General features: G+C 36.0%; 1 protein-coding gene across 11 annotated transcripts in view; it reads right to left on the bottom strand.

Annotated features, from left to right (window-relative positions):
* Positions 1-227: 227 nt before the first annotated feature.
* The window catches only part of ARHGAP12 (Rho GTPase activating protein 12), a 111,584-nt gene continuing 87,896 nt past the window's right edge, over positions 228-23,915 (bottom strand). For all 11 annotated transcript variants that reach the window (XM_082385390.1, XM_082385394.1, XM_082385395.1 and 8 more), the window contains 11 exons: positions 23,623-23,684; positions 19,468-19,549; positions 13,597-13,698; positions 10,994-11,092; positions 8,114-8,216; positions 6,446-6,562; positions 4,557-4,655; positions 3,157-3,234; positions 2,923-3,057; positions 2,591-2,693; positions 228-1,752 (listed from right to left, as the gene is read on the bottom strand). In XM_082385390.1, coding sequence (XP_082241516.1) covers positions 1,578-1,752; positions 2,591-2,693; positions 2,923-3,057; positions 3,157-3,234; positions 4,557-4,655; positions 6,446-6,562; positions 8,114-8,216; positions 10,994-11,092; positions 13,597-13,698; positions 19,468-19,549; positions 23,623-23,684 — 1,155 coding nt within the window. In that variant the 3' untranslated portion in view covers positions 228-1,577. The remainder of the gene's footprint in view (positions 1,753-2,590; positions 2,694-2,922; positions 3,058-3,156; positions 3,235-4,556; positions 4,656-6,445; positions 6,563-8,113; positions 8,217-10,993; positions 11,093-13,596; positions 13,699-19,467; positions 19,550-23,622; positions 23,685-23,915) is intronic.

Here is a 23,915-nt window from a genome sequence, read left to right as displayed (position 1 = left end):
GAGGGGTGGGAGGGGAGGGGGTGGGGAGGGGTGGGAGGGGAGGGGGGAGGGGAGGGGTGGGGTGGGTGGCAGAGGCACGGGCATGGCAGGGAGCACAAAAGGTGTGAAATGAAGAAAACATTTGCCACAGGAAGTACTGGATTCAGTTGATTTTTTTTTAAATGAGGTATTATAAGAGTGTGCCAGTAAATGCAAAAACGAAACAAAATTAAAAACCAAAATGCACATTTCCAATGGAAAAATCTCTAAACCTCTTATAGTTTTCTTTATTCAGATTAGACATTTCATATACAGCAGTTAATCTAGAAAAATACATTTTAAAAAATCTTCAGCAGACCATGCTCTCTGTAACAAAACCTTCCAAACCCTGTTTTATTATACAAACCAATCTACAATAGTAATGTAAAAAGAAATTCTCAAATTTAGCAATGTCATTTTCAATCTGACATCCCTCTAATTTACATATGGGTTTCCACTATTCGTACTGCAGAGTTAGAATTCTGTAATAAATTTTTTCTAATGTATTCTGTACATATTAAATAATCTAAAGGGTTCCTCTTGTAGTGCATTTACCATTTAGCAAGTCTATTCAGCATTGTTCCAGTACCATTTGCATTACAGTGATTTGCCTGTAAATGTAATTAAAATCTAAAAGTGCACACAGTTAACTTTCTCAAATAACGGCCTATTTCTGGAGGAAACCTAATATTCACGGAGAATTACCAATATCGTGATTAGAAATGAGAGGTTAGAATGTACTCTGAGACTATATAACACAATTATATACATAAGCTAAAGGACAGTGAGTCTTTAGCCTGTATTTACATCAAATAACGTTGGTTTCCACAGGGTCATACCAAGAACTCAGTATGGCACCAGGTAGATTAGGATTGTTAGCTACAAGTCAGTGTAGCACAGACAGCCCCAAAATACCCTGAACTGGCTTATGCTAAATTAAACTCCAGTATATCACAGTGTTTTAAGTACTATTAGTATGCTGCTGTGCTACTCCGTAAAGACAGCAAGCCTTCATCAAGGGATCGCATCTGGGTTATAATGGGTCCTAGCAATCAGACTGCCACTGCATGCAGAAACCCCCCCCAGAAAATACACAGGTTTCAAAACAGCTATACTTCATTTTGTTTTAAATGCCCAGGAGCGTTTTCAAAATAGCTGATATTAAGTATTGTTCTATTGAGTGATGAACCTATTGAATCATGAGAAGAAATTCTACGTTATCCAGTTTGAGGAGAAAAAATGTAGTATTCTTACCAAATTATCCAGTGTATATGACTGGTTAGAATCGCAAGTTTTGCTTTTTACTGAAATTCAGAGTATGAAATGCAAACATTCAGGATAAAATTAATTCAAACGTACACACAGTTCTATCAACTTGCAACAAAGCAGCAAATATGAGGGCCTATCACACATCTGGACTCTCCCATTCCCTTCTGATCCCTCAGAAAAGTGCAAAATCAAAGAGTCACTGCTTGGTCCACACACAAAATACATCAGGTATAAGGACTTGGAATCTGATGAAATCCGGCTTCTATTCCACAGGTTGTCTTCAGTAAGAGTCAGCGTCCGAAGATGGAATTTATCTCGAGAAGAATTAACTCTACAATCTGATTCTGGTAGACGGTATGAACTGCTATGTTGCCAGTCTCCTTCTCTGGCTTTAACAGAGTAGGACCAAACACAATTGCTATACTCTGATACGTCATTCTGTTTTTTTCTCCATTTTCTATAACTCTAAGAGGAAAAAGAAAAATTGTTAAAAGAGAAAATTTTAAAATAGGGGAAATTCTTCAAAGAGTATTATGAACAGCTTGCATTTAGAAAAGAGAAATAATGCTCATTTTCCTAAGGTATGTATAAACTATTTAACCAAACAGAATTCAGTCTGAATAGCATGTAAAGCTTTCTTTTGCATAAACACAGCTGAAAGGTATACGTATTCTCACAAACTTTAAATGTGTGATATTTCAGCTTAGTTTTAAAAATAAGACATAGACTTGAATACCTATTACAATTCAGGGAACAATGATTCCTCTGCTAGGGTGACAGGGGGAAAATATCATTAGGGCACAGAGATTAAACTTTGAATTTTACTCATTTTATGCTATTTTTAAAAAAAATCTCTCATACTGTGATCACTTATTTCAGTAATCCCGTGTTCTTTCTATCAGAAGTTTCAGAGTGACTATGTAGTAACTTAGACCTAATTACCTTGACTTCAAGGTAACTGAATATTCCTCACTTAACCAATCTCATCTTCATCATAATTAACTTTTAGCAACAATTTCTGAACACTTACTACTTGCTAGGCATTATATAAATGCTTCACATATGAAATCTACTTCAAGGTATTCTTTATACCAAACCATTTTACCTACGAGGAACTGGGGCTCAGAGAAGTCACCTTTCTCATGTTACAAAGACAGCAGACAGCACAGCCGGGCTCTGAACCTAGGTCTGCGTGGCCCCGGCCCCGGCCCCGGGGGGCCTGCACCGCATCTCATACCTGTGCACTCCTCCGACCTTCTTTTTCCCCCTAATTACTCCTTCTCTTTTGTGGTGAGACTCTTACCTTTTGAGATGTCTAAACAGAGTCTGCATTGTGTCCTGATTTGGCTTTGGCAACTGTTTGATTAGATCCTTCACAGCAGAGACACGCTGTCTTGGTTCTTGTTCTGAAAAAAGACAATGACTGGAGATTTTGCATGAAACTGAAAGCAGTGACATTATTTTGGAACCTGGTATTTGGTAATACACAGTGACACCTGGTGGTTACATTTAAAATTTCTGGAGTAAAACAATCCTTTGAAAAAACTTGTTTAAAATATCAAACAGTGTTGTAGCAGCTACAGAGGGTTTTCAACATCTAGGGAAAAAACTGAGTGGCATTAATTACATACTTACTAATTGCATTAACAAAATCATTAAAATGATTAAATGTAAAGAGAGGTTCTGGTAATTCTCGAAAAAACATTTTCAGTGCTCCAGTGATGACATGAATATCTTCCCATTTACTATCCTTCAAGTCCAATTTCTCATCTGGAAAACAGTAGGAACGGGAAAGTTTTTGAAATTATTTTAAACCAATTCTAACAGTCATGAGTTATTTATTCTGTATGTAACAATATATGATCTTACCATGATTGACTGTAAACCTCAGCTTCTGGATCACTGCGAGGTTGCCACTAACTCTATAAATCCCATCAACATCCAACCCTAAGAGACAAATAACAATAATTTTATGTTTAAAGTTCTTGTTGTCTTCTTCTAAAGATGCTTTCATGTTTTAGAATTCTTATTTATTAACATTAGCCTAAAATAAAATTACTCTTTTCCTCTAAATGGCTTTTTATAGATGCTTGGCAGAGAGAGAGGGGTGGAGATTCACTCTAAATTGTCTGGTAAACAGCAACAAATCTACTTTATCATGTAGACTGTGGATCACCATCTCAAGGAAATCATCTCAAACTTGAAATACTAGCAATTTAAGATAAACTTCGGCAAACACCTGAAGATAATTCAAGAAGTAAAGGAAGCCAGTAGATAAAATCAGCCCACCCGTTTCTTTGCACGTCATTTGAGAGTGTAAATGTACATATTAAGGTGCTCTCTGAATCAAAGTGCTTCTCATATTAAGTGCTTATAATAAATAAACTTAATACAAGCCAGCAACTAAAATAATGGTTCTATAACAACTGATAATTTGATACAGTTATTAATTTCTTTTATATGTGAAATAGAATCATTTGAAATTCACACAATGAAGCCCAAAAATTCATATATTCAGTAAATGATAATGATGCACACACTTAACATTATCTAATGTGCTACTCATTTAACTTCTAGTAAAGCCAAGTAGCATGGCATCTCTATTGTCAGGCTGAGAGTCAGAGATCTGTGACTAGCAGAAATTACATTTTATGCAAATATTTTAATTACACGAGATATTTCTGATGATATACTGATATAAGTTAATGGGACTGCAGTCAAGATACTGTTACTTTAAAAGCTAGTATAAATATTATAAACATGTTAAAATTAACCAAAACAGAAATTAGTTTAAGTCTTCAGAAGTACAGGAAATGACATAAAGAGGATTTGTCCATTTGCACACTTTAGAGTTGATTTAGCAGTTTGGGAATGTCATCTCATTTTTATTATAAACAGAAGAAACTTCCCCTTAGTAAGCAAACACTCTCTCCTCCTGTCTCTTACACTGCTGGATCATTTCTTAATAAACACAGTTTCACAATCACCACGTCCATTTTAAGCCAATGCCAACTCCCAATGGCTTCAAGGAATACCATATGCTGAATCAACCCTAAGTACTGAACATGCAATAGATGACTGCAAAGGTCTTAATTTGAAACAATACCAAAAAAATAAGTTTTTTTGCAAAAAAGATGCTTTTCTTGACAACTTATGACTATAAAGAACTTTTGGTTGCAACACTCAAAATCATAAAAATCCTAGGGACTTTGCTGGCAAAACAATGGGTTGTGTGCTTAACTTTAAAAAAAAAAAATTCATTTTCTTACCATATTGTTCAACATGTTCAATGCACAACTTCACAAATTTTGGCACTGTGCCATTCTCTCTCTGACACAGATTAGCAAGATTGGCTCCAAATACCTGATCTGAAAGAGATTTCAAGAAATGAGTCACCTTGCTAAACTTTAGTTCACAAAATGGCTAAATGATGCACAGTGCAACAGAAGATACCCCTGCAAGAAGACACTTTCACCACAACGCACGCCTGTCTGACCTGCACTCGCCTAGCTCTTCCGACTCCAAGCTCCGAGAACACCCTCCTTCATTCCTGCCGGGCTCCCTTCTTACCTTCTCCTCCTGTGCAGAGATCAACCTTCCCCCAGACGGAGCTCCTTCTCACCACTCCTGGTCTCAGCTAAAATGTCACCTCCTTTTAGGAACCCTCTGACCATCCTAAGGCAGCCCAGTTCCCGTCACTCTCTGTTTTATCACTGTGTCAGATTCTTCACGTAAGTCACCATTATTCCGAATTACCTTGTCTGTCTCTCATCTTTATAGAAGTTTCATGCGGGCAGGGACCCTCTAATTCTTGAATGCCAACAGGTATTCCCAGCACTGAGGTTCAAGTCCACCACTTAGCAAATACTCAAATATTTTTTAAACTATTAAAACATGCCCATCAGATTGGGATGGATATATATACACTAATATGTATAAAACGGATAACTAATAAGAATCTGCTATATAAAAAAATAAATTAAATCTAAAAAAAAAACAACACATGCCCATCGTGTGCCAACATCTGATTTCACAAAATATATCAAAGTCCGCTCTAGTAATCTTTCAACCCAACAGTTTTGAAATTCCACATGAGTGCTAAATATTCAGGAAAACAAATAAAATACAGTATTTGAAGTGGATGAACACCACCAGAAAGCGGCAACCGTTTATATTTCTCATTGAAAAGGTCTGACGAACAATGAGCCGCAGTTTCTATTCATTTATTTGTCAGGCTTTTTTTTGAGGTTCTAAAGCTCAATGTGCTAAATTCACATGCATTATCTGGGGGTACCTGTCTACCCTTAACTCTTTAAGGTCGCTAATTTGAATCACTTAATTAGCTGGACTCTTCCTAGAAGTTTTAAATAGCTTTTTAATGAAACTCATTTGTGTATTTTAATCTAGATGCTTTGCATAACAGATGTTTCTGCAATGGTCTTTGTTAGAAACTTCATAACCAAAGACAGCTCTAACATATATGGTATAAATTATGTTACCTTTTCCTATATTTTTATTATGAACAAATGTCTCTGTTTTGAGTCATGTGTTAGAAAATTTTATCTTTGGAATTAAACATGCTTGTAAAAACTAAAGGTATATACAAGTATATGTGATTTTAAAGAATACTTTCCTATTAAGAAAAAATTCTGTTAGTACATTATGGTTCTTATACATGAAAATAAAACGTAAAAATTAGTTAGAAAAAAACACTTTATCCTAATGTTAAAATTACCTTAAATGAGAACTGAAGGCAAACAATCAAGAATAAAATTGTACATTATTTTTTCTTTCTTTCTACAGCTAGTGATTATTTATTTGAAATTTCTTCTGATCTGTGCATCTCAAAACTAAAAATCTGTCATTCTGAAAATCTGCCACGCCATCCCATCACATCCATGTAGCTCCTCTGGTACAGGGTTTCTAAAAAGCTAATTTGGTATTTATGTCTGTTCGATGCTTTAGTTAAAATAAACTCTTCATGTGCATTAAAATATCAATTTTAATTACTCAAATGTATTTTAATCACTGAACCTGATAACTTTATGAATAAAGAATGAGACATTTTTGCCGTTTGGAAAATTTTCAGCTTTTAATGTAAAATACTTATTTCCGATTTGGGCCAAAGTTCATTATTATAAACATCACTTCTACCTACCTTTAATATAACCTTTTTCACGAACAGCTTGCAAAGTAGGGCGTCGTGTAAGAAACTTCTTTAAGTTTTTCTTGGTTTTTTTCTGTTCTGAAGAATCTATGCTAGATACTTTCGTGGCTTAAGACAGATAGATATTAAGCATTTTATAAAATACTTTTTTGATGAAAATTTTTCCACCTAGTACTCAAAACGTATTAATCTCATATATAAAAAATCACCGTATATAAATTGTTTTTCTAACTTTAATATGGTTTAAGAGTAACACATGAAGAATCAAAAACTAACACAATTTCAAAGTGACAAACCAAATGAAACATTTCATTTTTATCACTAAACACTGAACGCAAACTGTGCCTTCTTTAGTATATGTGCCAAGACATTTTAAGTCATTCTAATTTATATTCATTATTTCACAAATGATATAGTCTTGGACTCTCCATCAGGTTTAGACGGTAAAATGACCAGCAAAAAATAAAGTAGCCAACCCATAAAACATAAACAAAATCCCTACCCTTCCCCATCCTCACTGAACTAGGAGTCAGGGGATATATATGTATACATAACCATCACAATTATTTGTACTTCAAGCTAAGACTCATCATAATTATCTCTACTCCGAGCTAAGGATGGGACCACCTGGATTTCCACATTGCCTGCAGTCCTGATTTCTCTTTGGGTTACAATAATAAAAATCCAGAAAGTAAATTTCTTGAAAATAACCATATTTGAAGAAAGTTGAGAGCACAAACAATATATTAGTAAAGAATTAAAACAATAAAAGTTTCGTGGTTTACGCGTGGTTTATACAGTGACAGTGTCAGTAATAGGCCTAAACTTCTTAAGAATGTGGGAGAAAAAAAGGAGAACTGATGTTCTAATCATTCAGTTAATGTGAAGACCAAAAATTTCTCAGTTAAATGTGGATTTGTTAAAATAGATTTAAGCAGGTTCAAGTCACGGGTAATGGCCTATTTAAAGCACATAATTCACAAGAGGCCTGTGTTAGAAAATGCAATCCTTGGGAATTCCCTGGTGGTCCCGTGGTTAGGACTCCGTGTTTCCACTGCAGGGGGCACGGGTTCCATCTAAGATCCCGCATGCAGCATGGAGTGGCCAAAAAAAAAAAAAAAAAAAAGGAAAGAAAATGAAATCCTTACAACTGCTGGTGTTTCTGGTCCTGCACACATAACATGTGGTCTGCAGATTAAACGCGCAGACATAGCCCGGTCTGGAGACGCCTGCCCGGCACCCAATAGGGAGCACAGTTCCGTACGTACCACAGGCACATGTCCCGTGACTTCTGGCTTCTTAACGTCTAAGGGTCTATCTAGGACCTTAAACAGTAATCATATACTTTCCAATCAATAAAGTTCAGCTTCCTAGAGACCTCAACATAAGCGCATTCCGTTGTGCGCATTTTTTTCTCTTGAAAGGGTATCATAATCTCTTAAAATTAATATGATGCCATCGGGGTGCATACGATTAGGCTGAAAAATGATGATGAGTTAATGAGGAGAGAGAACACTGAACCAGTGAGGCTGCAACTCCTGAATCTCAGAAGTCTTGTGACACTGGAGAGTCCACTCAGCTTTTATATATTTACTCTAAACCTTTGCTAAGAGAATAAGCTCACTCAAACCACTAGCAACACAGGGAAAGAAAACTTACAACGCAATTTCTTCAGATCCTTATGGTCCTTTTCTTTATCGTGCTTTTCTATTCCTGGTGAATCTGGTATATCCTCCTCAATCGCTTCATCGGGTTCTACTGTCTGTTGGTTAGAGATTTTCCAAACACATATTACTTTTGCTATTACTTTAGATGTAATTCTCAGAATGATCAGTAATCAACTCTTCCAAATGATTTTAGGGAACCAATTAGTATACAGGATATATGATTTAGATATTTGATAAATCTTTAAAAATACTCTTCTCCCCACCCCCATTGATGGCATTAACTCTGAATTTCGATAAAGAAAAAATTACTGATAATTCACAAGGATAATGCGCTTGTACTGATGGTGATGCTATCTTGCCTCATTTTGATCAGGTGACAAGTAGTAACAGTTAAAAGGTTGGGCTATAATCTGTGGTGATAGAACAGGACGATGCTACATTGTTGATAATAGGACAGATAAAGCTAACTAGCAATGGTACCTTAACTGCTTCACACCAACAATCTTTTAAAATTGCACTTTGTGTCAATTGTTAATTGACATTACTCATTACTCACAGACCTACGGATATCAGGAATTGAAAGAAATCCTAGAACTCATTTACAGCCTAACTACGGTCACTTTTACAAGTTAAAAAGCGGACTGAATTCTCAAAGCTAAAAACACTGCTCTGCCTTTTACTCTGAGGTCCTTTCTCCACCCAGAGTTTATTTTTGTGCACAGTGTAAGGAAAGGCTCCAATTCTTCTCGGACATCCAGCTGACCCAGCACATGCTCTACCTGGCACAGAGTGTCCAAAGGTACGTGGGTCTGTCTCCAGGCTCTTTATTCTGTTCCACAGGTCTGTATATCTATCCCATTATGGATACACAGCTTTATAAGGTCCTGACATATGCTACAGCAAGTCTTCTTCAAAGAAGTCTTGCATATTCTTAGCCCTTTGCATTTCTATATGAATTTTAGAATAAGTTTGTCAAGTTCCACCAGAAAACCTACTGGGATTTTGAATGAGATTCCAAAATCTCAAACCTACAAATTTATAAGTCACTTGGAAGAATATTATATCTTTACATAATTGAATCTTTTAATCCATGAACATGATATACGTCTCATTTAAGTTTTTGTCAATGTCTCTTAATAAAGTTTTGTAATCTTGCCCATCTCTTTGCCCTCAGTATCTTTTGCCACTTTGTAAACAGTATACATGTAAAATTTTTAGAGTCAATTATATGTTCCTCTCTTTTCAGTTGGCTTATTCCCTGAACCCTTAGGCCTTAATTTAAAAAGCCACTTTCTCTGCAAGGCCTCCCTTGATCCCTACACTAGATTAGCCCCTACTTAGTCAGAGTTTTTATATGTTCATTATATTAACTGTTCAGTTGTCTGTCCTCCATAATCTTGTCTTTGACTGCAAGCTCCATGCATAAAGGTGCAGCATCCGGTTGCACGCTGCTATACCCCAGTGCGTAAGGCACTCACACGTGTGTGAGATGGACGCAGGCACCCTTGCTTTCAAGGGGTAGCGAGCACATCGCAGTGACTAGACCTGCAAGCCCGTCCTGGGTAGAGTAGAAGGTACATTTGAGAAGACAGACTGGGCTCAGGTTGTTGAATTCTAATAGGAGTCACGTAAGGTTTCTGTGCAGGGGAGGATTATAAAAGTGACGTTAGGAAGTTTCATACAGTAGTGGCATTAACAATGCATTGGTGGGGGATGAGATGAAATAAGGAAAACTGTTTAGGAGGTTACTCTTAATATCAACATTTAAAGGCCTGTCCATGGTTTCAGGAATAAATGGAAAGAAAGGGACAAGGTTCAGAAATATCACACAATATTGCAAATTGCAAAGGAAGAATTCACATCTAGATGGGTAAATAATTTGCTAGAAGAGGTAAAAGTTGGAGGCGGAAGAGTTAAAGAATAGTCAGATTCCAAATCTGGGTGATTTGAACTGGGTGAATCATAAAATTTTGGAGCTTAAAAGGATACTTGCAGACAATCCAGTGCAATCTCTCTATTTTTTTTAAGTAGAAAAACTGAGACCCACAGAAGGAGAACACCTTGGTACAATCACAAACCTTATGAATAATGAAGCATCACCTATAAAGTCTCTGAAAGACATCTCCATCTCTACTAAAGCCAGTGATTCCCCAACTTTTTTTGTCTCCATTTAGTTTAAAACCTGTATCACATACTCCCGTAAGTATTCACTTTCATTTCACTTCTGTCACTGATACATGATCCTTAATCAGGAACCATGTCCCCATATGGTGAGGGGGTAAGAGTACAGTCTAAGAAAGTACAGCTTCTAGTTGTTTATTACTGCTCTTACAAACACAGCTTCAGAATATAAATGTGAGGTTCTTTTTGGTTGTAATACACATGAGAAGTTTTCCAGGAACATGGGGTACTCTGAGTAGAAAGGTCACTAGGAAAGAAAAAGTATGAATGACAAGACGACAGCTTCATGCATCTCACCATTTTGCTCAGGACCTGTTTCCACCAAATAGGATGATTTCCAAAGCATTCGCTCCATGAATAAATACTACGTACTAGGCACAGTTAGACTGTCCCTACCTCCTGAGCTATTTTTTTTTTTTGAACCAATGCCTCATGTGAAAGTTATGTGAAATCTACTGGTGGCAAAATCCTATAAATGACAATGTTAAGTCACTCATCAGCCCCTGGGAATTGCTAAACTAATCACTGTCTTTCCTACCTCTGTCAAAATATGTATTTTTTAAAAGTATTTTTTCAAATATAAATTGGAAACTAGATATATAATAACCAGTTAGAAAGCCAAAAAAAAAAAAGGAAAAGAAAAACAGCTCTAAAGTCAAAAAAAAAAAACTTACCTGAGTCAAACACATACCTGATTACTGACAGTGCTACTGAGAACTTTAAACCACTCATTAATAACAGCATCGTTATCAGACTGAATCAGCAGTTCTGTTCCTTGACGGGTTTTCAGCTTTAGAGATAAGAAGGAAAAAAAAAAAAAAAAAGTATGGTTAGTGCTTTCAATGAAGTAAATAAATACATTTAATTCAAAGTCTACAAAACCACCAGAAGATTGGATGCCATATGTTATATTAATAGTGGAAAGGTTACAGTACTCCACAGTGATGGAATTATCTTTTATTTTAGTATAAAAGAATACCAGCCGGATTATTTTACAAAACATGACGTTTTTCTCACAGTAAATTCTCAATGAAAATCTAATAATTTAGGATCCCAAACTCCGTCACACAAACAACATAAAACTTGCTGGAATCTAGAATACTTTATCATTAAAAAATAAGTTGAAGTATCTACGCTGTGCATTTTAAATGAGAATTGAAACATAATTTGTTAAGAAATAAAATCTATAAAATTTTAACATAAATTTGAGAATTTCTCTCTCTGGCTAAAAAAATATATGTAGAAAGAGAATATATAAGAGTTAGACTTTCAATATTGACTATATAAGAGGAAATTATAATGACTTGGTACAAAGAGAGGGCACAGACAATAAATGTCACAACCCTTTTGGACAGAAACATCACTAAATTGTCAAATCAAGAACTAACTAAAGTAAGGACACTATATATGATTCTATATGAACGCAATAACCCATTTATGTATGATCTCCTGGGCTCAAAGTTTCTCACACCTGACTGAGGAAGAATTTTGAGGTATTTATAGAAATCATTCCTTCTATTTTCTGTTTGGTAAGTGTCTGATTTTCTTTTTTCCTAGAGGAACATATGGCAATGTTTCCCAAACAACATTCTGAGATATATTCCTCAAACAGCTCCTGAAGTAACGTTTTAAAAGGCATTCCTCAAAAAAAATCAAGAACTCATTATGTGATGTTAATTTGGGAAATGCTGGATTGAAAAGAGCTAAACAAGATTCTATCCTTCGAGACCTCTCAGGGTTTTGCTATTCCAGGGCGCACTGTGACCTCGTAACAGAGGAATAAAATATACACTATTTCCCAAATTTAATTGACCGTGGGACCTTCTTCATTCTGGAATGAAACAAGGCTATCTCAGGTAACAGTGACTTCCTTTCCTGCATTTCTTCTACAGAGTGGGCCAAGGTACTCTGTTAGAGGTTCTCACTTTATAAAAATAAGGAAAAACATGCAGTCTCTTTGCTCGAAAAGAAAATTTTTTAATAACGTAGCGGGGGAATAATTTACAGATGACGAAAGCTCCAGGTGCATGAGAACAAGTGCTATGTACAGATGATGAAAGCTCCAGGTGCATGAGAACAAGTGCTATGTTAAAGCTCCAGGTGCATGAGAACAAGTGCTATGTTAAAGCTCCAGGTGCATGAGAACAAGTGCTATGTTAAAGCTCCAGGTGCATGAGAACAAGTGCTATGTACAGATGATGAAAGCTCCAGGTGCATGAGAACAAGTGCTACGTTAAAGCTCCAGGTGCATGAGAACAAGTGCTATGTTAAAAGCATAAAGCAGCAGCATCTGTGCTGTGGTAACGTTTCTTGTGGGTCTTGGAAGAGAGGGAACATTGGACAAGGAGAGACCAGCAGCCGTTGGTATTAAAGGCAGGTTCATCAGGAGTGAAAACCCGGGTTCCACTCGGGAAGTATCAACTCTTCTAATCTGCCTGGACGACAGGCAGGAAAGACCTGAGACAGGAGAGATTCTCTGCAAAGACGGGCCGAGCGCCCTCTGCTCTCCGCCTACGCAGCCCTGTGCAGTGTTGCCGCCCCTCCACCAGCGGGGGGCCGTGAATCCTCGGCAACCCCGAGACCTGCTTTAGGCCACGGAACACACTGCTGTTTCACTCTCACATCCGGGCCCCAAGAAGCCTCGCGGCTCCCACTCTGGCCCGCCTGGAACCCTGACATGTGAAGAAGCCTGGGGTCACCTCCTTGAGGAGGAGAGATGGTGAGAAGGAGCCCAGCCAACAGCTGGCACCAACCCTGGAGGTGGGAACTAGACTGTCAGCCCCAGTCAAGCCACAGGATGACTGAAGCCGGGTGATCGGTCCGGGGTGAGATCAGCAGAACCATTCACCTCCGCACAGGCCAAACCAAACAAACAAAACGGTTCTTTCCTCAGGCTACTAAGTTTTGGGATGGTCTGTTAGGCAGCAATAAGTAACTGATACAGGATCATGTATTACCGCAGCTGGCTTTTAATGACAAATAGGAAGGTTTTAATTTGCTCTTTAATATTAGAGTTGGTAGGCAAAGGGAACCACACCCTTTTATTGTTGCTGGGGAAAGGCACGACTTGTGGAACAAAGGCTTGTAATACATCATCTGAGATCCAATGACTTATGCAAATGAAGCCAGATCTTTACACCAGCTTTTTTCCTTAAATTATGATACAAAGTAACTTAATGACTAACTTTGCCTTAACTAGTCACACTGAAAGACCATTTCCCGAAATAACTCAAAACAGAACATGAAATTACTATGGTCAAGAATGTGGATTATACTTAGAGAATAATTTATTACCTCAAATACATTCTTTTTGCTGGATTTATCCTTTGAAGCCATCTCAATCGTCGCCCCCTTAAGGTCCACCGTGAACTCTGGTTTGGACTGATTACTCCCAAACTTCGTTTTAGAAAAAAGGAAAAACCTTTATGTTATATTCATGTACATGTGTGTATCCAAAAAGAATAAGGCCAATTTTATATTAACAATAAATCAAAAAGGTGGTCACCTCAAATTCCTCTTCTCTTTTTGTATTATAAAATAACAATTTCTACTTTAAATTGAAATTGAAAAATGTAAGACATGATTATATATAGTTCATAGAAAAGGAAACAAAATGGCTCAACCTCCATCATTATAAGAAAAATACAAAATAAAGCCATAGTAAAATCTTTTTTCACCCATTAGCGCAAAAACAACAAAAAAAGTTCGATGAAAAACTGCATTGGTGAGGCTACAGAGTAATAGGCCCTCGTGTGCAAGTAGGATATAGATTGGAACTCCTAGAGAAGAAAAATTGCTCATACTATATTTACAAATTTATAAACACACGTATCCTTTGGCTTAGCAATTCTATTTTTTGGAATTTATTCTAACCTATCTATGACTAGGTAAAATGATGTGTTCCAAAGGCAATATTCTTATATACGTATAAATAATATCTGACAGAAAACCAAGTTCTTTTCCACCTAATAAATATTCTCTAAACCTGATTTTTGTGCTTTCAAGGGTTATTTTCTTATCAACTATTTATGTTGTCGACAACTAACAATAACTCGTAAAAGCAAAATCCTAAGCCCCATGTTCTTCTATTCAGCCTTTGCTAGAAATAAAAACTAGAGCCACGTGCTCTAAAGCCTCAGCAATTTAATGAGGAACCGTGAACAGAAGAGGAAAACAGCTGACATGGGTGGTTTGAGAAGAAGCCGCACTTAGCTATTATATTTTGTTAACCAGATAAGGAAAAGATTTGAAAATATCAGAACATTTATGTTAAATATAGACCTACTCTGTATCTTGCCATCATAACTTAAATTTCTGTTTAGTCTGTTAACTGAGAACAGAAAATAGCATTCCTATGTTAGTGTAGGGTTTGGGGGTTTTAAAATCTTTAAGGGCTGATGAATTGTAATCTTTAAGGTCATAAAGATTTGTTACAGGAAATTTCATTTGCTAAAATATTTTCAAATTATGTTTGTCATTGGAAATGGATCTTACCCCCCCCCCATCTTGTGGTAACTTACCGCTATTCATAACATTAATGACTACTTCGTAGTTTCACATTTAATAAATGGTTTGATTTCATCTGTTCCCGCTTACTTCATCTTTTCAGTGTGGACTTAAATAATATACTTGTTATAACGAAACAAAACTTAGGATAGTATATGAAATTTATTAGTGGAATCAAAACAAAATTTAGGGTATTTCATGGAATTTTATTAGTGGTATCATAATAAAATTCACAACTAAAATTTCAACAATTCTACAAAGCCTTTGCCTTCCTTAGTACCTTCTGTCATTCAAAAGACATGTAATTAATCATAAAGCTATGATGGGTACAGATAACTTTCTGAGCAAATTTGATATATCTCAAACGTCACAAAACTTAAATGGACACATTTAACAAAATGATAGAAATCAACTTAATTTGTCATCATGACATGCTCTGTAGATAGTTAGCTATAAGGTAAGCTATAAGTAGCCAACCAAATAAGTTATAGCAACCAAATATAAATGCCAACACAATCACATGACATGGAATGCTATAAAAATGCTTCAATGTGGTTGGCAAAATTTTGGGTTTGTTATCCATTATTCCTCAAAAGCTAGTCCCGCTTTTCTCTACTGTAATCATCGCTCCAATGCATTCATGGCAAAGAAAACAGCACTACCGTGGCAAAGGACATGCGACAAGAACACATACAGTGACAGCGGACACAGGAGCAGATTTTACATATGCGACAGCAGGCCGGCGGCTGACAGAGTTTGTCCAGGAAGAAAGCAGCGAGAGCAGGAGCTCAGAGACTGAGCCCTGCCGGCAGAATGACTTGATGGGAAAAGGGAAGAAAATGACGATGTCATTACAGTGCACAATGGCAAAGTGACGTACAAGAGAAAACCATAACGGAACCAGCGAGGACAAAAACAGGACTCTGTAAGCAGGTAACACAGGCCAAGCTGCACCTCCAAAATATTTTTCAAAGGCCCTAGAATTTATCTCAGAGTATTTTCTGACTTCTGAATTTATTCTATAAATTCACGTTTTATTTTTAAGATGAATGCTTCATACAACTTACTTTAAGCTAACTTGTTCTCCCGTATACTCACAATGGAAGCCTTGGGGGAATGGAGAGGAGTCCCTGAGCCCCTCCTGTGGCCTGCGGGCCTTGTCCTCTGGTCCCTGTCTGCGTCCTCTCTCGGGAGAGGCCCTGCCACCCAGCTTGCCCTCCCCTTCCTCTAGGACAGTGCATCTCAACCAGAGGCGATTCTGCCACTCGGGGACGTCTGGCAATGTCTGGAGACGCTTTCAGTTGGAGGTGGGGTGCTGCCGTTACCTGCTGAACTCCCCAACGCATAAGATAGTCCCCACAACAAAGTATTATCTGGTCCAAAGAAGCCACTACTTTTAGAAATTTGAAAGCATCGTGTAAATGAATTTGAACAACTACCAATATCTGTGGAGTGACTTTTGAAATACTCAAGGAATATGAGTATTTAAATCTGCAAGGAACACAGTGTATGTCGTGTCGTCTTGTGACTGTGCACGTGCTGGTCCCCCTGTTACAGTGTAAGCTCTGAAGACGGGGGTCACGTTACTCACTTCTGAACCCCCAAGCCTAACGCCAGGCCCAGAACAGAGCAGGCTTTTACGTCTGCTGAACAAATGAGGTGAAGGAAGTAAGAAAAGGGCAAGTAAAATCTAAGTTACTGATATAACAACCCGGGAGATAACTAATATTTTCCGGAAAACAAGTGACGTCTACCTATCCCAAGGAGAAGGAAAGGCTCGCTGGATTCTGGATGATACAGCATTGGTGTAAAATTATCTTAGAGTGGAGCTGCATGTGGCATATGCACATTTCATTTACTCAGTTTTTACTACCCATGCAACCAAAAATAAACACAAAGCATGAATGGTTTTCTAACCACAGAGCTTCAAACAGTACGGATGATTTTGCCCAGCATCCCATCGATGAGTATATGCCCTGGAGTCGACTGTAAGATCTGAACTGGCTATTTCTTCCAGTGGATCTCGGTATAGGTTTTTGCACCAGGTGTGAAACTAATCTGTAAAGAACCATACTTCTCCAGCATGGCCCCGGAACAAACCATCTGAACCCAACTGAAGGAAGAGCAATCTCTTCTAACATCAAAGGAAAAAACTGGCTCTGCGAGAGACTAACTTCTCACAGCATCTTCCTGAGAGACACTCAAGGGAAATTTTCACTATAGGTGATTTTTGTCTTTTGAGCTTATGTGTTAGCCTCAGGTTAGGTGTGATTTCACTGTATAAACAGGATAACATTTTACCTACGAAAGATCTAGCTGGTGACCAAGCATGGAAACAAAGCTAGGATTCTTTCAAACCCTTTTTGAACAATCCTAATTACAGAGTTAATTAAGAAGCATCTTGCATATTTCATCAATTTTTAATATTCATGAGTGTTGTATATGCCAAAATATATTACACATACTTACACACTTTTTATTTGAATAATCTTACTAGCTTTTACTTAGGCCACTTAAATTAGTTTTCATTCTCTTAATATGTATTACATATGGGAAGAAAAAGCAAGGCAGTTTGAGATTTTTTAATTAGCCATAAAATAAAAATTAAGAATTGACTGTATAAACAAGCATTTTATCATATCTGTTTAGTTTTTAAGACTATAAAACACCGTATATTTATGACTATATGAGTCATATATGAATATATGACTATATTTTATTTAATTATACCAACCTGAAATGATTACCGTAATGTACTGTATTATTAACAACATATTAATAAAATTTCATTTAAGGGCAAAAATTCAAAGAGTAAATCTCTAAAGTTAAAACTCCATTAAGAATTCTCCAATTTCAAAATTAGCTAGCTCAGTGAATTTTAAGCTACGCTTCTGGTAATGCAATAACACAACTTTAGCTGATAAACAGAAATACCCCACACCCTCTGTCGGCATTAGTTTTAATTATGAGTTCTGAGTTATGTAAGGTCTTCAAGAGACCTTCATAAAATGCAACCAGCCTGTACTAATGGTTCTGTGCCAGGGTATTCACTTAACATCTTCAAATTTTTTTTTTAAATTTCATTTTCTTTAAATCACATACATTATCTGCCTACCTCAATGATGCCTCACTTACCAAAATGATCTATGTACTTGCTTTATCTGTATATACCACAACCTTCAATATTTAGGGGTCAGTAATTATCAAACAAATGACCATTATCCAGCTTTCTTCAGGAACTTTTTTTATTATTTTAATCTCTAATTGCTTCTCCATTCCTTTTCTTTCATTCACTTCACTCAGTTTCAAATAAAAGTTGAGCCACGAGTAGGAAGAAGAAATTTAACTGCATCTTCTTCTAGAAATGCATTAATATAAACAAAAAAGTACCATATGCTTCACCTCAGGGGAAAAAGGAGAAATAATTATCAATTTACTTTAAGACAAGTCAAACAAAAATTTCAGTCTTTTAATGTGGAAAGCCTATCACAGGTCAGTTCCACTGTACTGGCTGACCAGAGAGCAAACCAAAGCATCAGTCAAGCAAAAGGGAGGAAACATTCCAGAAAGTTCACGTTCGTGCTCAATCCAGCAGATTTTTGGGGTTGCCATATCAGAGTATTAGAGGACTAATATGCTTTGTGGCAGTCCTGGGTCAGAACAATGTTACACGGTTGCACTGTAAATGTGGATGACTAAAATTTGCTTGAATTTTACAAATGGATTTCTCTTTTATCAAACGTAACGTCAATAGGTCCTGTTAATTTTAAATCAACTCCGTAATTGTAAGAAATATTGGTTAAGGCAGGATATAAAGCAGACTAAAAACATTAGACTAATTTCATTTTAAAACCTTTTTGGAAATACCCAGAGCATGGACTCTGGAGCCAAAATGGTACCCAGATCTGTCACTTAGTAGCTGTAAGACCTTGAGCGAGGCACTGAACTGTTTTCTCATCTCCAACAGGGTAAGAGGGAATGATAAACAGCACTCTCCCAGAGTTAAGAGGATAATATATATACCATCCTCTACACTTAGAACAGGACCTAATACATTTTCAGCATTCAAAAAATGTTAGCTATTATGATATGTCACAAATTATAATTTTTGGTATTTGTATTACAAATAACCAAGGAGTAACGATAGTAAACACTCAAATATACGAAAAGCTTCAAAGTCCCACAAGTAATGGTGACATTTCTTTTTCTTCTCAAAGCTGGCTGATATCATATATAGACATGGAAACCTGACTAGTCTCCAAGGGTCAGATCACAATTCAAGGTGGGGCTTGTCACATGACTGCTTATTTTCTGACTAAATATCTGAAAGAGCCAAGTCACAAACACAGGAAAGCTTTGACATCCTGAAAACAAACCAAGAAATATATCTGTTCTCTAATGCCCAAGTAGTAAGGCCACCTTTCAGTTCGATGCATAAAATATAATTGGTTGGTTTTAACAATATGAGTCAGACTTTTCTAAGTAGCCCTTTTCTTTCTCTTGTGAGTCAAAATGCATCTTTAACTAAGAAAACCTCATTTACTCTTATTTGCAAGCTAGCGGTAGCTAGGAGGACTCTGGAATACTTCGTGAAGTTCAGGTGCAACACCATCCACATAATTTAAATGTAGAAAGCCTCCAAAGAAAAGAAATACTTACCCAACTTGTGCTACTTCCTTGAGTTTTGGTAAACAGTAAAGATGAACCCTGCAACACGGCCCAAGAAGACAACCAGTTCTTTCTGTAATGATAAAGATGGCCAATTAAAGCTCCATATCCAGTTTTTCCCACCAAATTTAAAAACTTAAAACCTACGTAGCTGTTATCAATGTCGTCCACAATTTACAGTCATACTGACATTCTAATTGTTTTTATTGGGGATATAATTCTAATGGAAATTACAATCATTTAACGGCCCCAAAACAAATGAAGTCAATGAGAGATGTAAGTTATCAGAATAACTACACACCTAACTATGTGCACTGGGGGTGATCCAGCACATCTGTGATTAAGGGCACTAATTTAGAGTCACACGGACTGAACACTGCATTTGGCAAGAATTCTTATTCACAGTTCAAAATTCGACAAGCATGCTCATCTTACCTCATTCTCTGTAGATACAGATTGTTTCATATCTCTTAGTTATCTTCCTTCCCCTAATAAGGCTACACCAGGTAAGCGGTAGATCGTATAAACTACATGCTGGTTGATAACTAAGGTTACTATTACTAAAATGAGGCTTTTAAAAAATCTTCCCTAAATTACAAAATCAACACACATACTCCATCAAAACTCTGAACATAGAAATGTATACAGAAAAAGGCCCCATTTCTTCTCCTTCAACCCTCTCTCCAGAGGTAACCAGTGTTTACCTTATAAGGCAATATAACTGCTGGCAGGCTAAAATGAACGTCAAATGTATCTTCCACAGGAATTTATTAAGGCTCACCTTACAGCCAAACATATGGCCAGTTTTGTGAAAACTTTATAGGCACTCAAAAGGTTTATTCTCCATATTCAGAATGTAGAATTTAATATCTACCAATTAGACCTACTTGATTATTTTATGTCCACTTGAACTTGAAAAGCGAAATAAAGTTTACTCCTACTGAGTCTCTATTTTTCCTTTTATTTCTTGTTGTTTTGCTTATGGTCATTAACACTACTTACTCAGTGAATGGCTATTTCTAATGATGAGATCTTCACTGTGGATTGATCCACAGTGCTTTATCGTTTTAAAGATGCTCAGTGCCTTCCCCCTGAGTTGAACCTGTCTGCTATTAAGATCCCTATTCCTGCTTTACTTTTTATGCCTTTGATATGCCTTGTTATTTGTTTTAACTTTTCTGAATCATTTTTCAGATGTCTCTTTTGTATGTAATATTGAATTGGGTTTTGCTTTGTGTTTCAGTCTGAGCACCTTTTTCTTTCAACGGATGAATATAGTGCATTTACATTATTTATACTGATATGACACATATGTTTGGTACCTGTTCTGTCATCATTTTATTATATTTTCATTTTATTTTATTATTTTGTTTTGTGTGGATCTCAAGATATTTTGGAAGGATTTATTTTCATTGGTAAATTTATTTTATATTCAATCTTATATTTCTTTAGATAATATCTAACTTCTCTATGCTGAAAAATGCTAAAATATATTCCCACTTTAAAAATATATATGTATGTATTTCCACTTTAAATAAACTTTTTGAGTTTAATTTTCAAAATCAAAACTGTAGAATGTATATCTCAGAACAAATATTGAATATTTGGATACTGAATGAATGACAGTATCCAAATATTGAGTTGCAGGTAGAATTAGTCATACCTTTTTCATGGAACCAATTTTTTCCTGAACAAACAACTGACGGATACACTGTGATTATTTAGACTTGACTACTTGGCAGGTAGACATTATCTCAAAAATAAATGAAGTGAGCCTTTCATTTCAAGGAAAATAAATGATAGTATATGTTCACAGTAACAAATTAAAGCTTTCAAACAGAAAGCAGAATTTTGGAAAACTTGGCACATCTGCCACTGTGAGGTTGACAATATTCCAAAACTTACTGACTTTGATGATGATATTACTGATTTATGATTCTTTGATATTATAAAATAAAACGTGCCAACATTTGAAAAATGGGCAAACTTAGTAAACCAGTATTTTCCAAATGACCTACAAGATGCTACAAAATTATGTATAGGTAAAGATTCATTCACAATGCAACACAGACCCATGGATTTTAGCGTAACTGAGTACTGAAAATTCAAGGATAGTTTTTCAGAATCTTCATTGCAACTAACATTTTTGGCGTTTTTGGTGTAGCAGAAAAATACGCACAATTATCTGAGAAGGCTATTAAAATATTCCTCCCTTTTCCAACTTTATCTATGTAAAGGAGCATTTTCTTTATATACTTCAACCAAAATAATATGTCGCAACAGACTGACTGCAAGCAGAGATGAGAATCCAGGTGTCTTCCATTAAGCCAAATAGTAAAGATTTCTGAAAACATAAAACAATGCCACGCTTCTCATGGAAGTTTTCTGCATTAGAAAATACAGGGGGTTTTCTTCATAAAAGATGTTATTCATGTTAACATGTAACAGGTTATTAGTTTTAAAAGAGTTAATAGAGATTCTTAAAATTTCTCAGTTTTAATTTCTTAACAGTAAATAATTCTAGATAAACTATATAGACAAAAGTTCTTTGCACTAACCAATAATTTTTAAGAGTTTAAAGAGGTCCTCAGAGCAAAATGTTTGATAAACACTAAAATACAGGAAATTAAAACACCACTGTGCTCAGCTCTATATAAATAAATTTGAATATAATGAAATGGATGATATTCCTAGGAAAAGTATTCCAAAAAGTATTCCAAAATAAGTAGAAAATCTAAAAAACTAATTATCACAGGAAAAATGACAACAATGAAAACAGGGAAAGTGGCCAAAGACCTATCTGCACTACATACGCCCAAAAGGGAGAAAAGAAAAAAAGATCCAATTCACATGACTTCTACCAAGGAACAGCTTCAGGAACAGATAATTGCAGTATTTGTAAAACTATTTCAAAGCACTTAAAAGAAAAACTTCCAAGTACCAAAATCTGACAAAGACAGTTCAATTAAAGCAAATCTTAAAAACTCAACTACATGTAAATTTTAAACTCTTTCTTAAACAACAGACTGATCTCACTTTGGCTATAAAACCATAGCATTTCAGCAGTTTTTTAAAACTGGGGAAAATGCAACTTATCTTACAAAGAGTTAATTTCCTTAATTTATTAACCAAAAAAACCCAACAACCCAACAGAATAAGAGACAAAGGGTATAAACTGATAATTCAACAACAACAACAAAAAAGAAATATAAATGGCTTGTGGTACTCTACCCCACTAAAAAGAAACACAAATAAAAATACCATTTTCTCTCAAATCTCTATTAGCAAAGATCAAAGAGTTTGACAACACACTGAATGGGCAAAGGCATGGAGAAATCCAAGGCTCCTGAGGTTGGAACTGACTGAGGGCCTTAGGGCACAATTTGGAATTGTATGAAAATGACCAACTGCATATGGCCTAGCAATTCCACTTTCATAAAATATGTTCTACAGGCATATCTACATACTTGCAAAATGAGCTGTGCAAGACACGGAGGGTAATACTGTTTGTAATAGCAAAAAATGGAAACATCCTAAATGTCTACCAATAGACAGGTATATTTACATACTTTCAAACAAATAACAGTTAAATAAACTATGATGCAACCATACAACATACAACTATGCAGCAGTTAAAAACTATGTGCCAGCTGTACATGCAATGAAATAGCACAATCTCCAAGATAAACTGTTAAAAGATTGTGTTAAAAAAAATTTAATCTATGCACATATAAATAGATCTATTTTCTATCTCTGGAGGAAGACAGTACATCTCACTAGACATAACTGGTTACCTCTGGGGAGGGAAACTGATGGCTGGTGACTGACTTTTGACTACATGTTTTGTGTACGTTTGTATTTTGTCATGTGCATTTATTACTTATTGAAAAAAAATTTTAATAAAGCTAATGCCTGCTCAGAATCCTCTGCCTTATCACCTCTGAATTTAATCTTACCTTAAGAAATACGTCAAGGCAAAGAAAAATTTTCCTCTACTTCCTGACAATCTTATATACATGATATTAGAAAATACATTTGAAATTCTTTGAACCTGTTAATCACTTCTACTAGAATATAATTATATTCAGTTTTTATTTATATCAATCAGATGAAACATGTGAGAACATTAATGATCTGTGTACTTACCGAACCTTTTTCCCATTTTCAGTAATTTTTGTTACATTTAATAATCCATATTTCTCTTGACCCTATGATATGGAACAGAGGTATTACTGCTTATAGATCATTCGTACAGTGAGGTCCAAATTCTTACATAGGACTGAATCAAAATGATCTGGTATTCTAAATATTAGCTTAAAAGAAAAGATCAGTCAGTGTGTAACAGGGTTCGTTCTAGACTACCTTAAGAATATAATTTCTTAATATGTCTGTAAAGTTTTTTTCAGTTATTTTTGTAATTAAACACTTGGTCTTCTCAA

Source organism: Balaenoptera borealis (assembly GCF_965194805.1).
Source record: "Balaenoptera borealis genome assembly, chromosome: 3".
Taxonomy (NCBI): Eukaryota; Metazoa; Chordata; class Mammalia; order Artiodactyla; family Balaenopteridae; genus Balaenoptera; species Balaenoptera borealis.
Note: the sequence above shows the minus strand (reverse complement) of the source record. Positions and strands in the feature narration are given on the sequence as shown.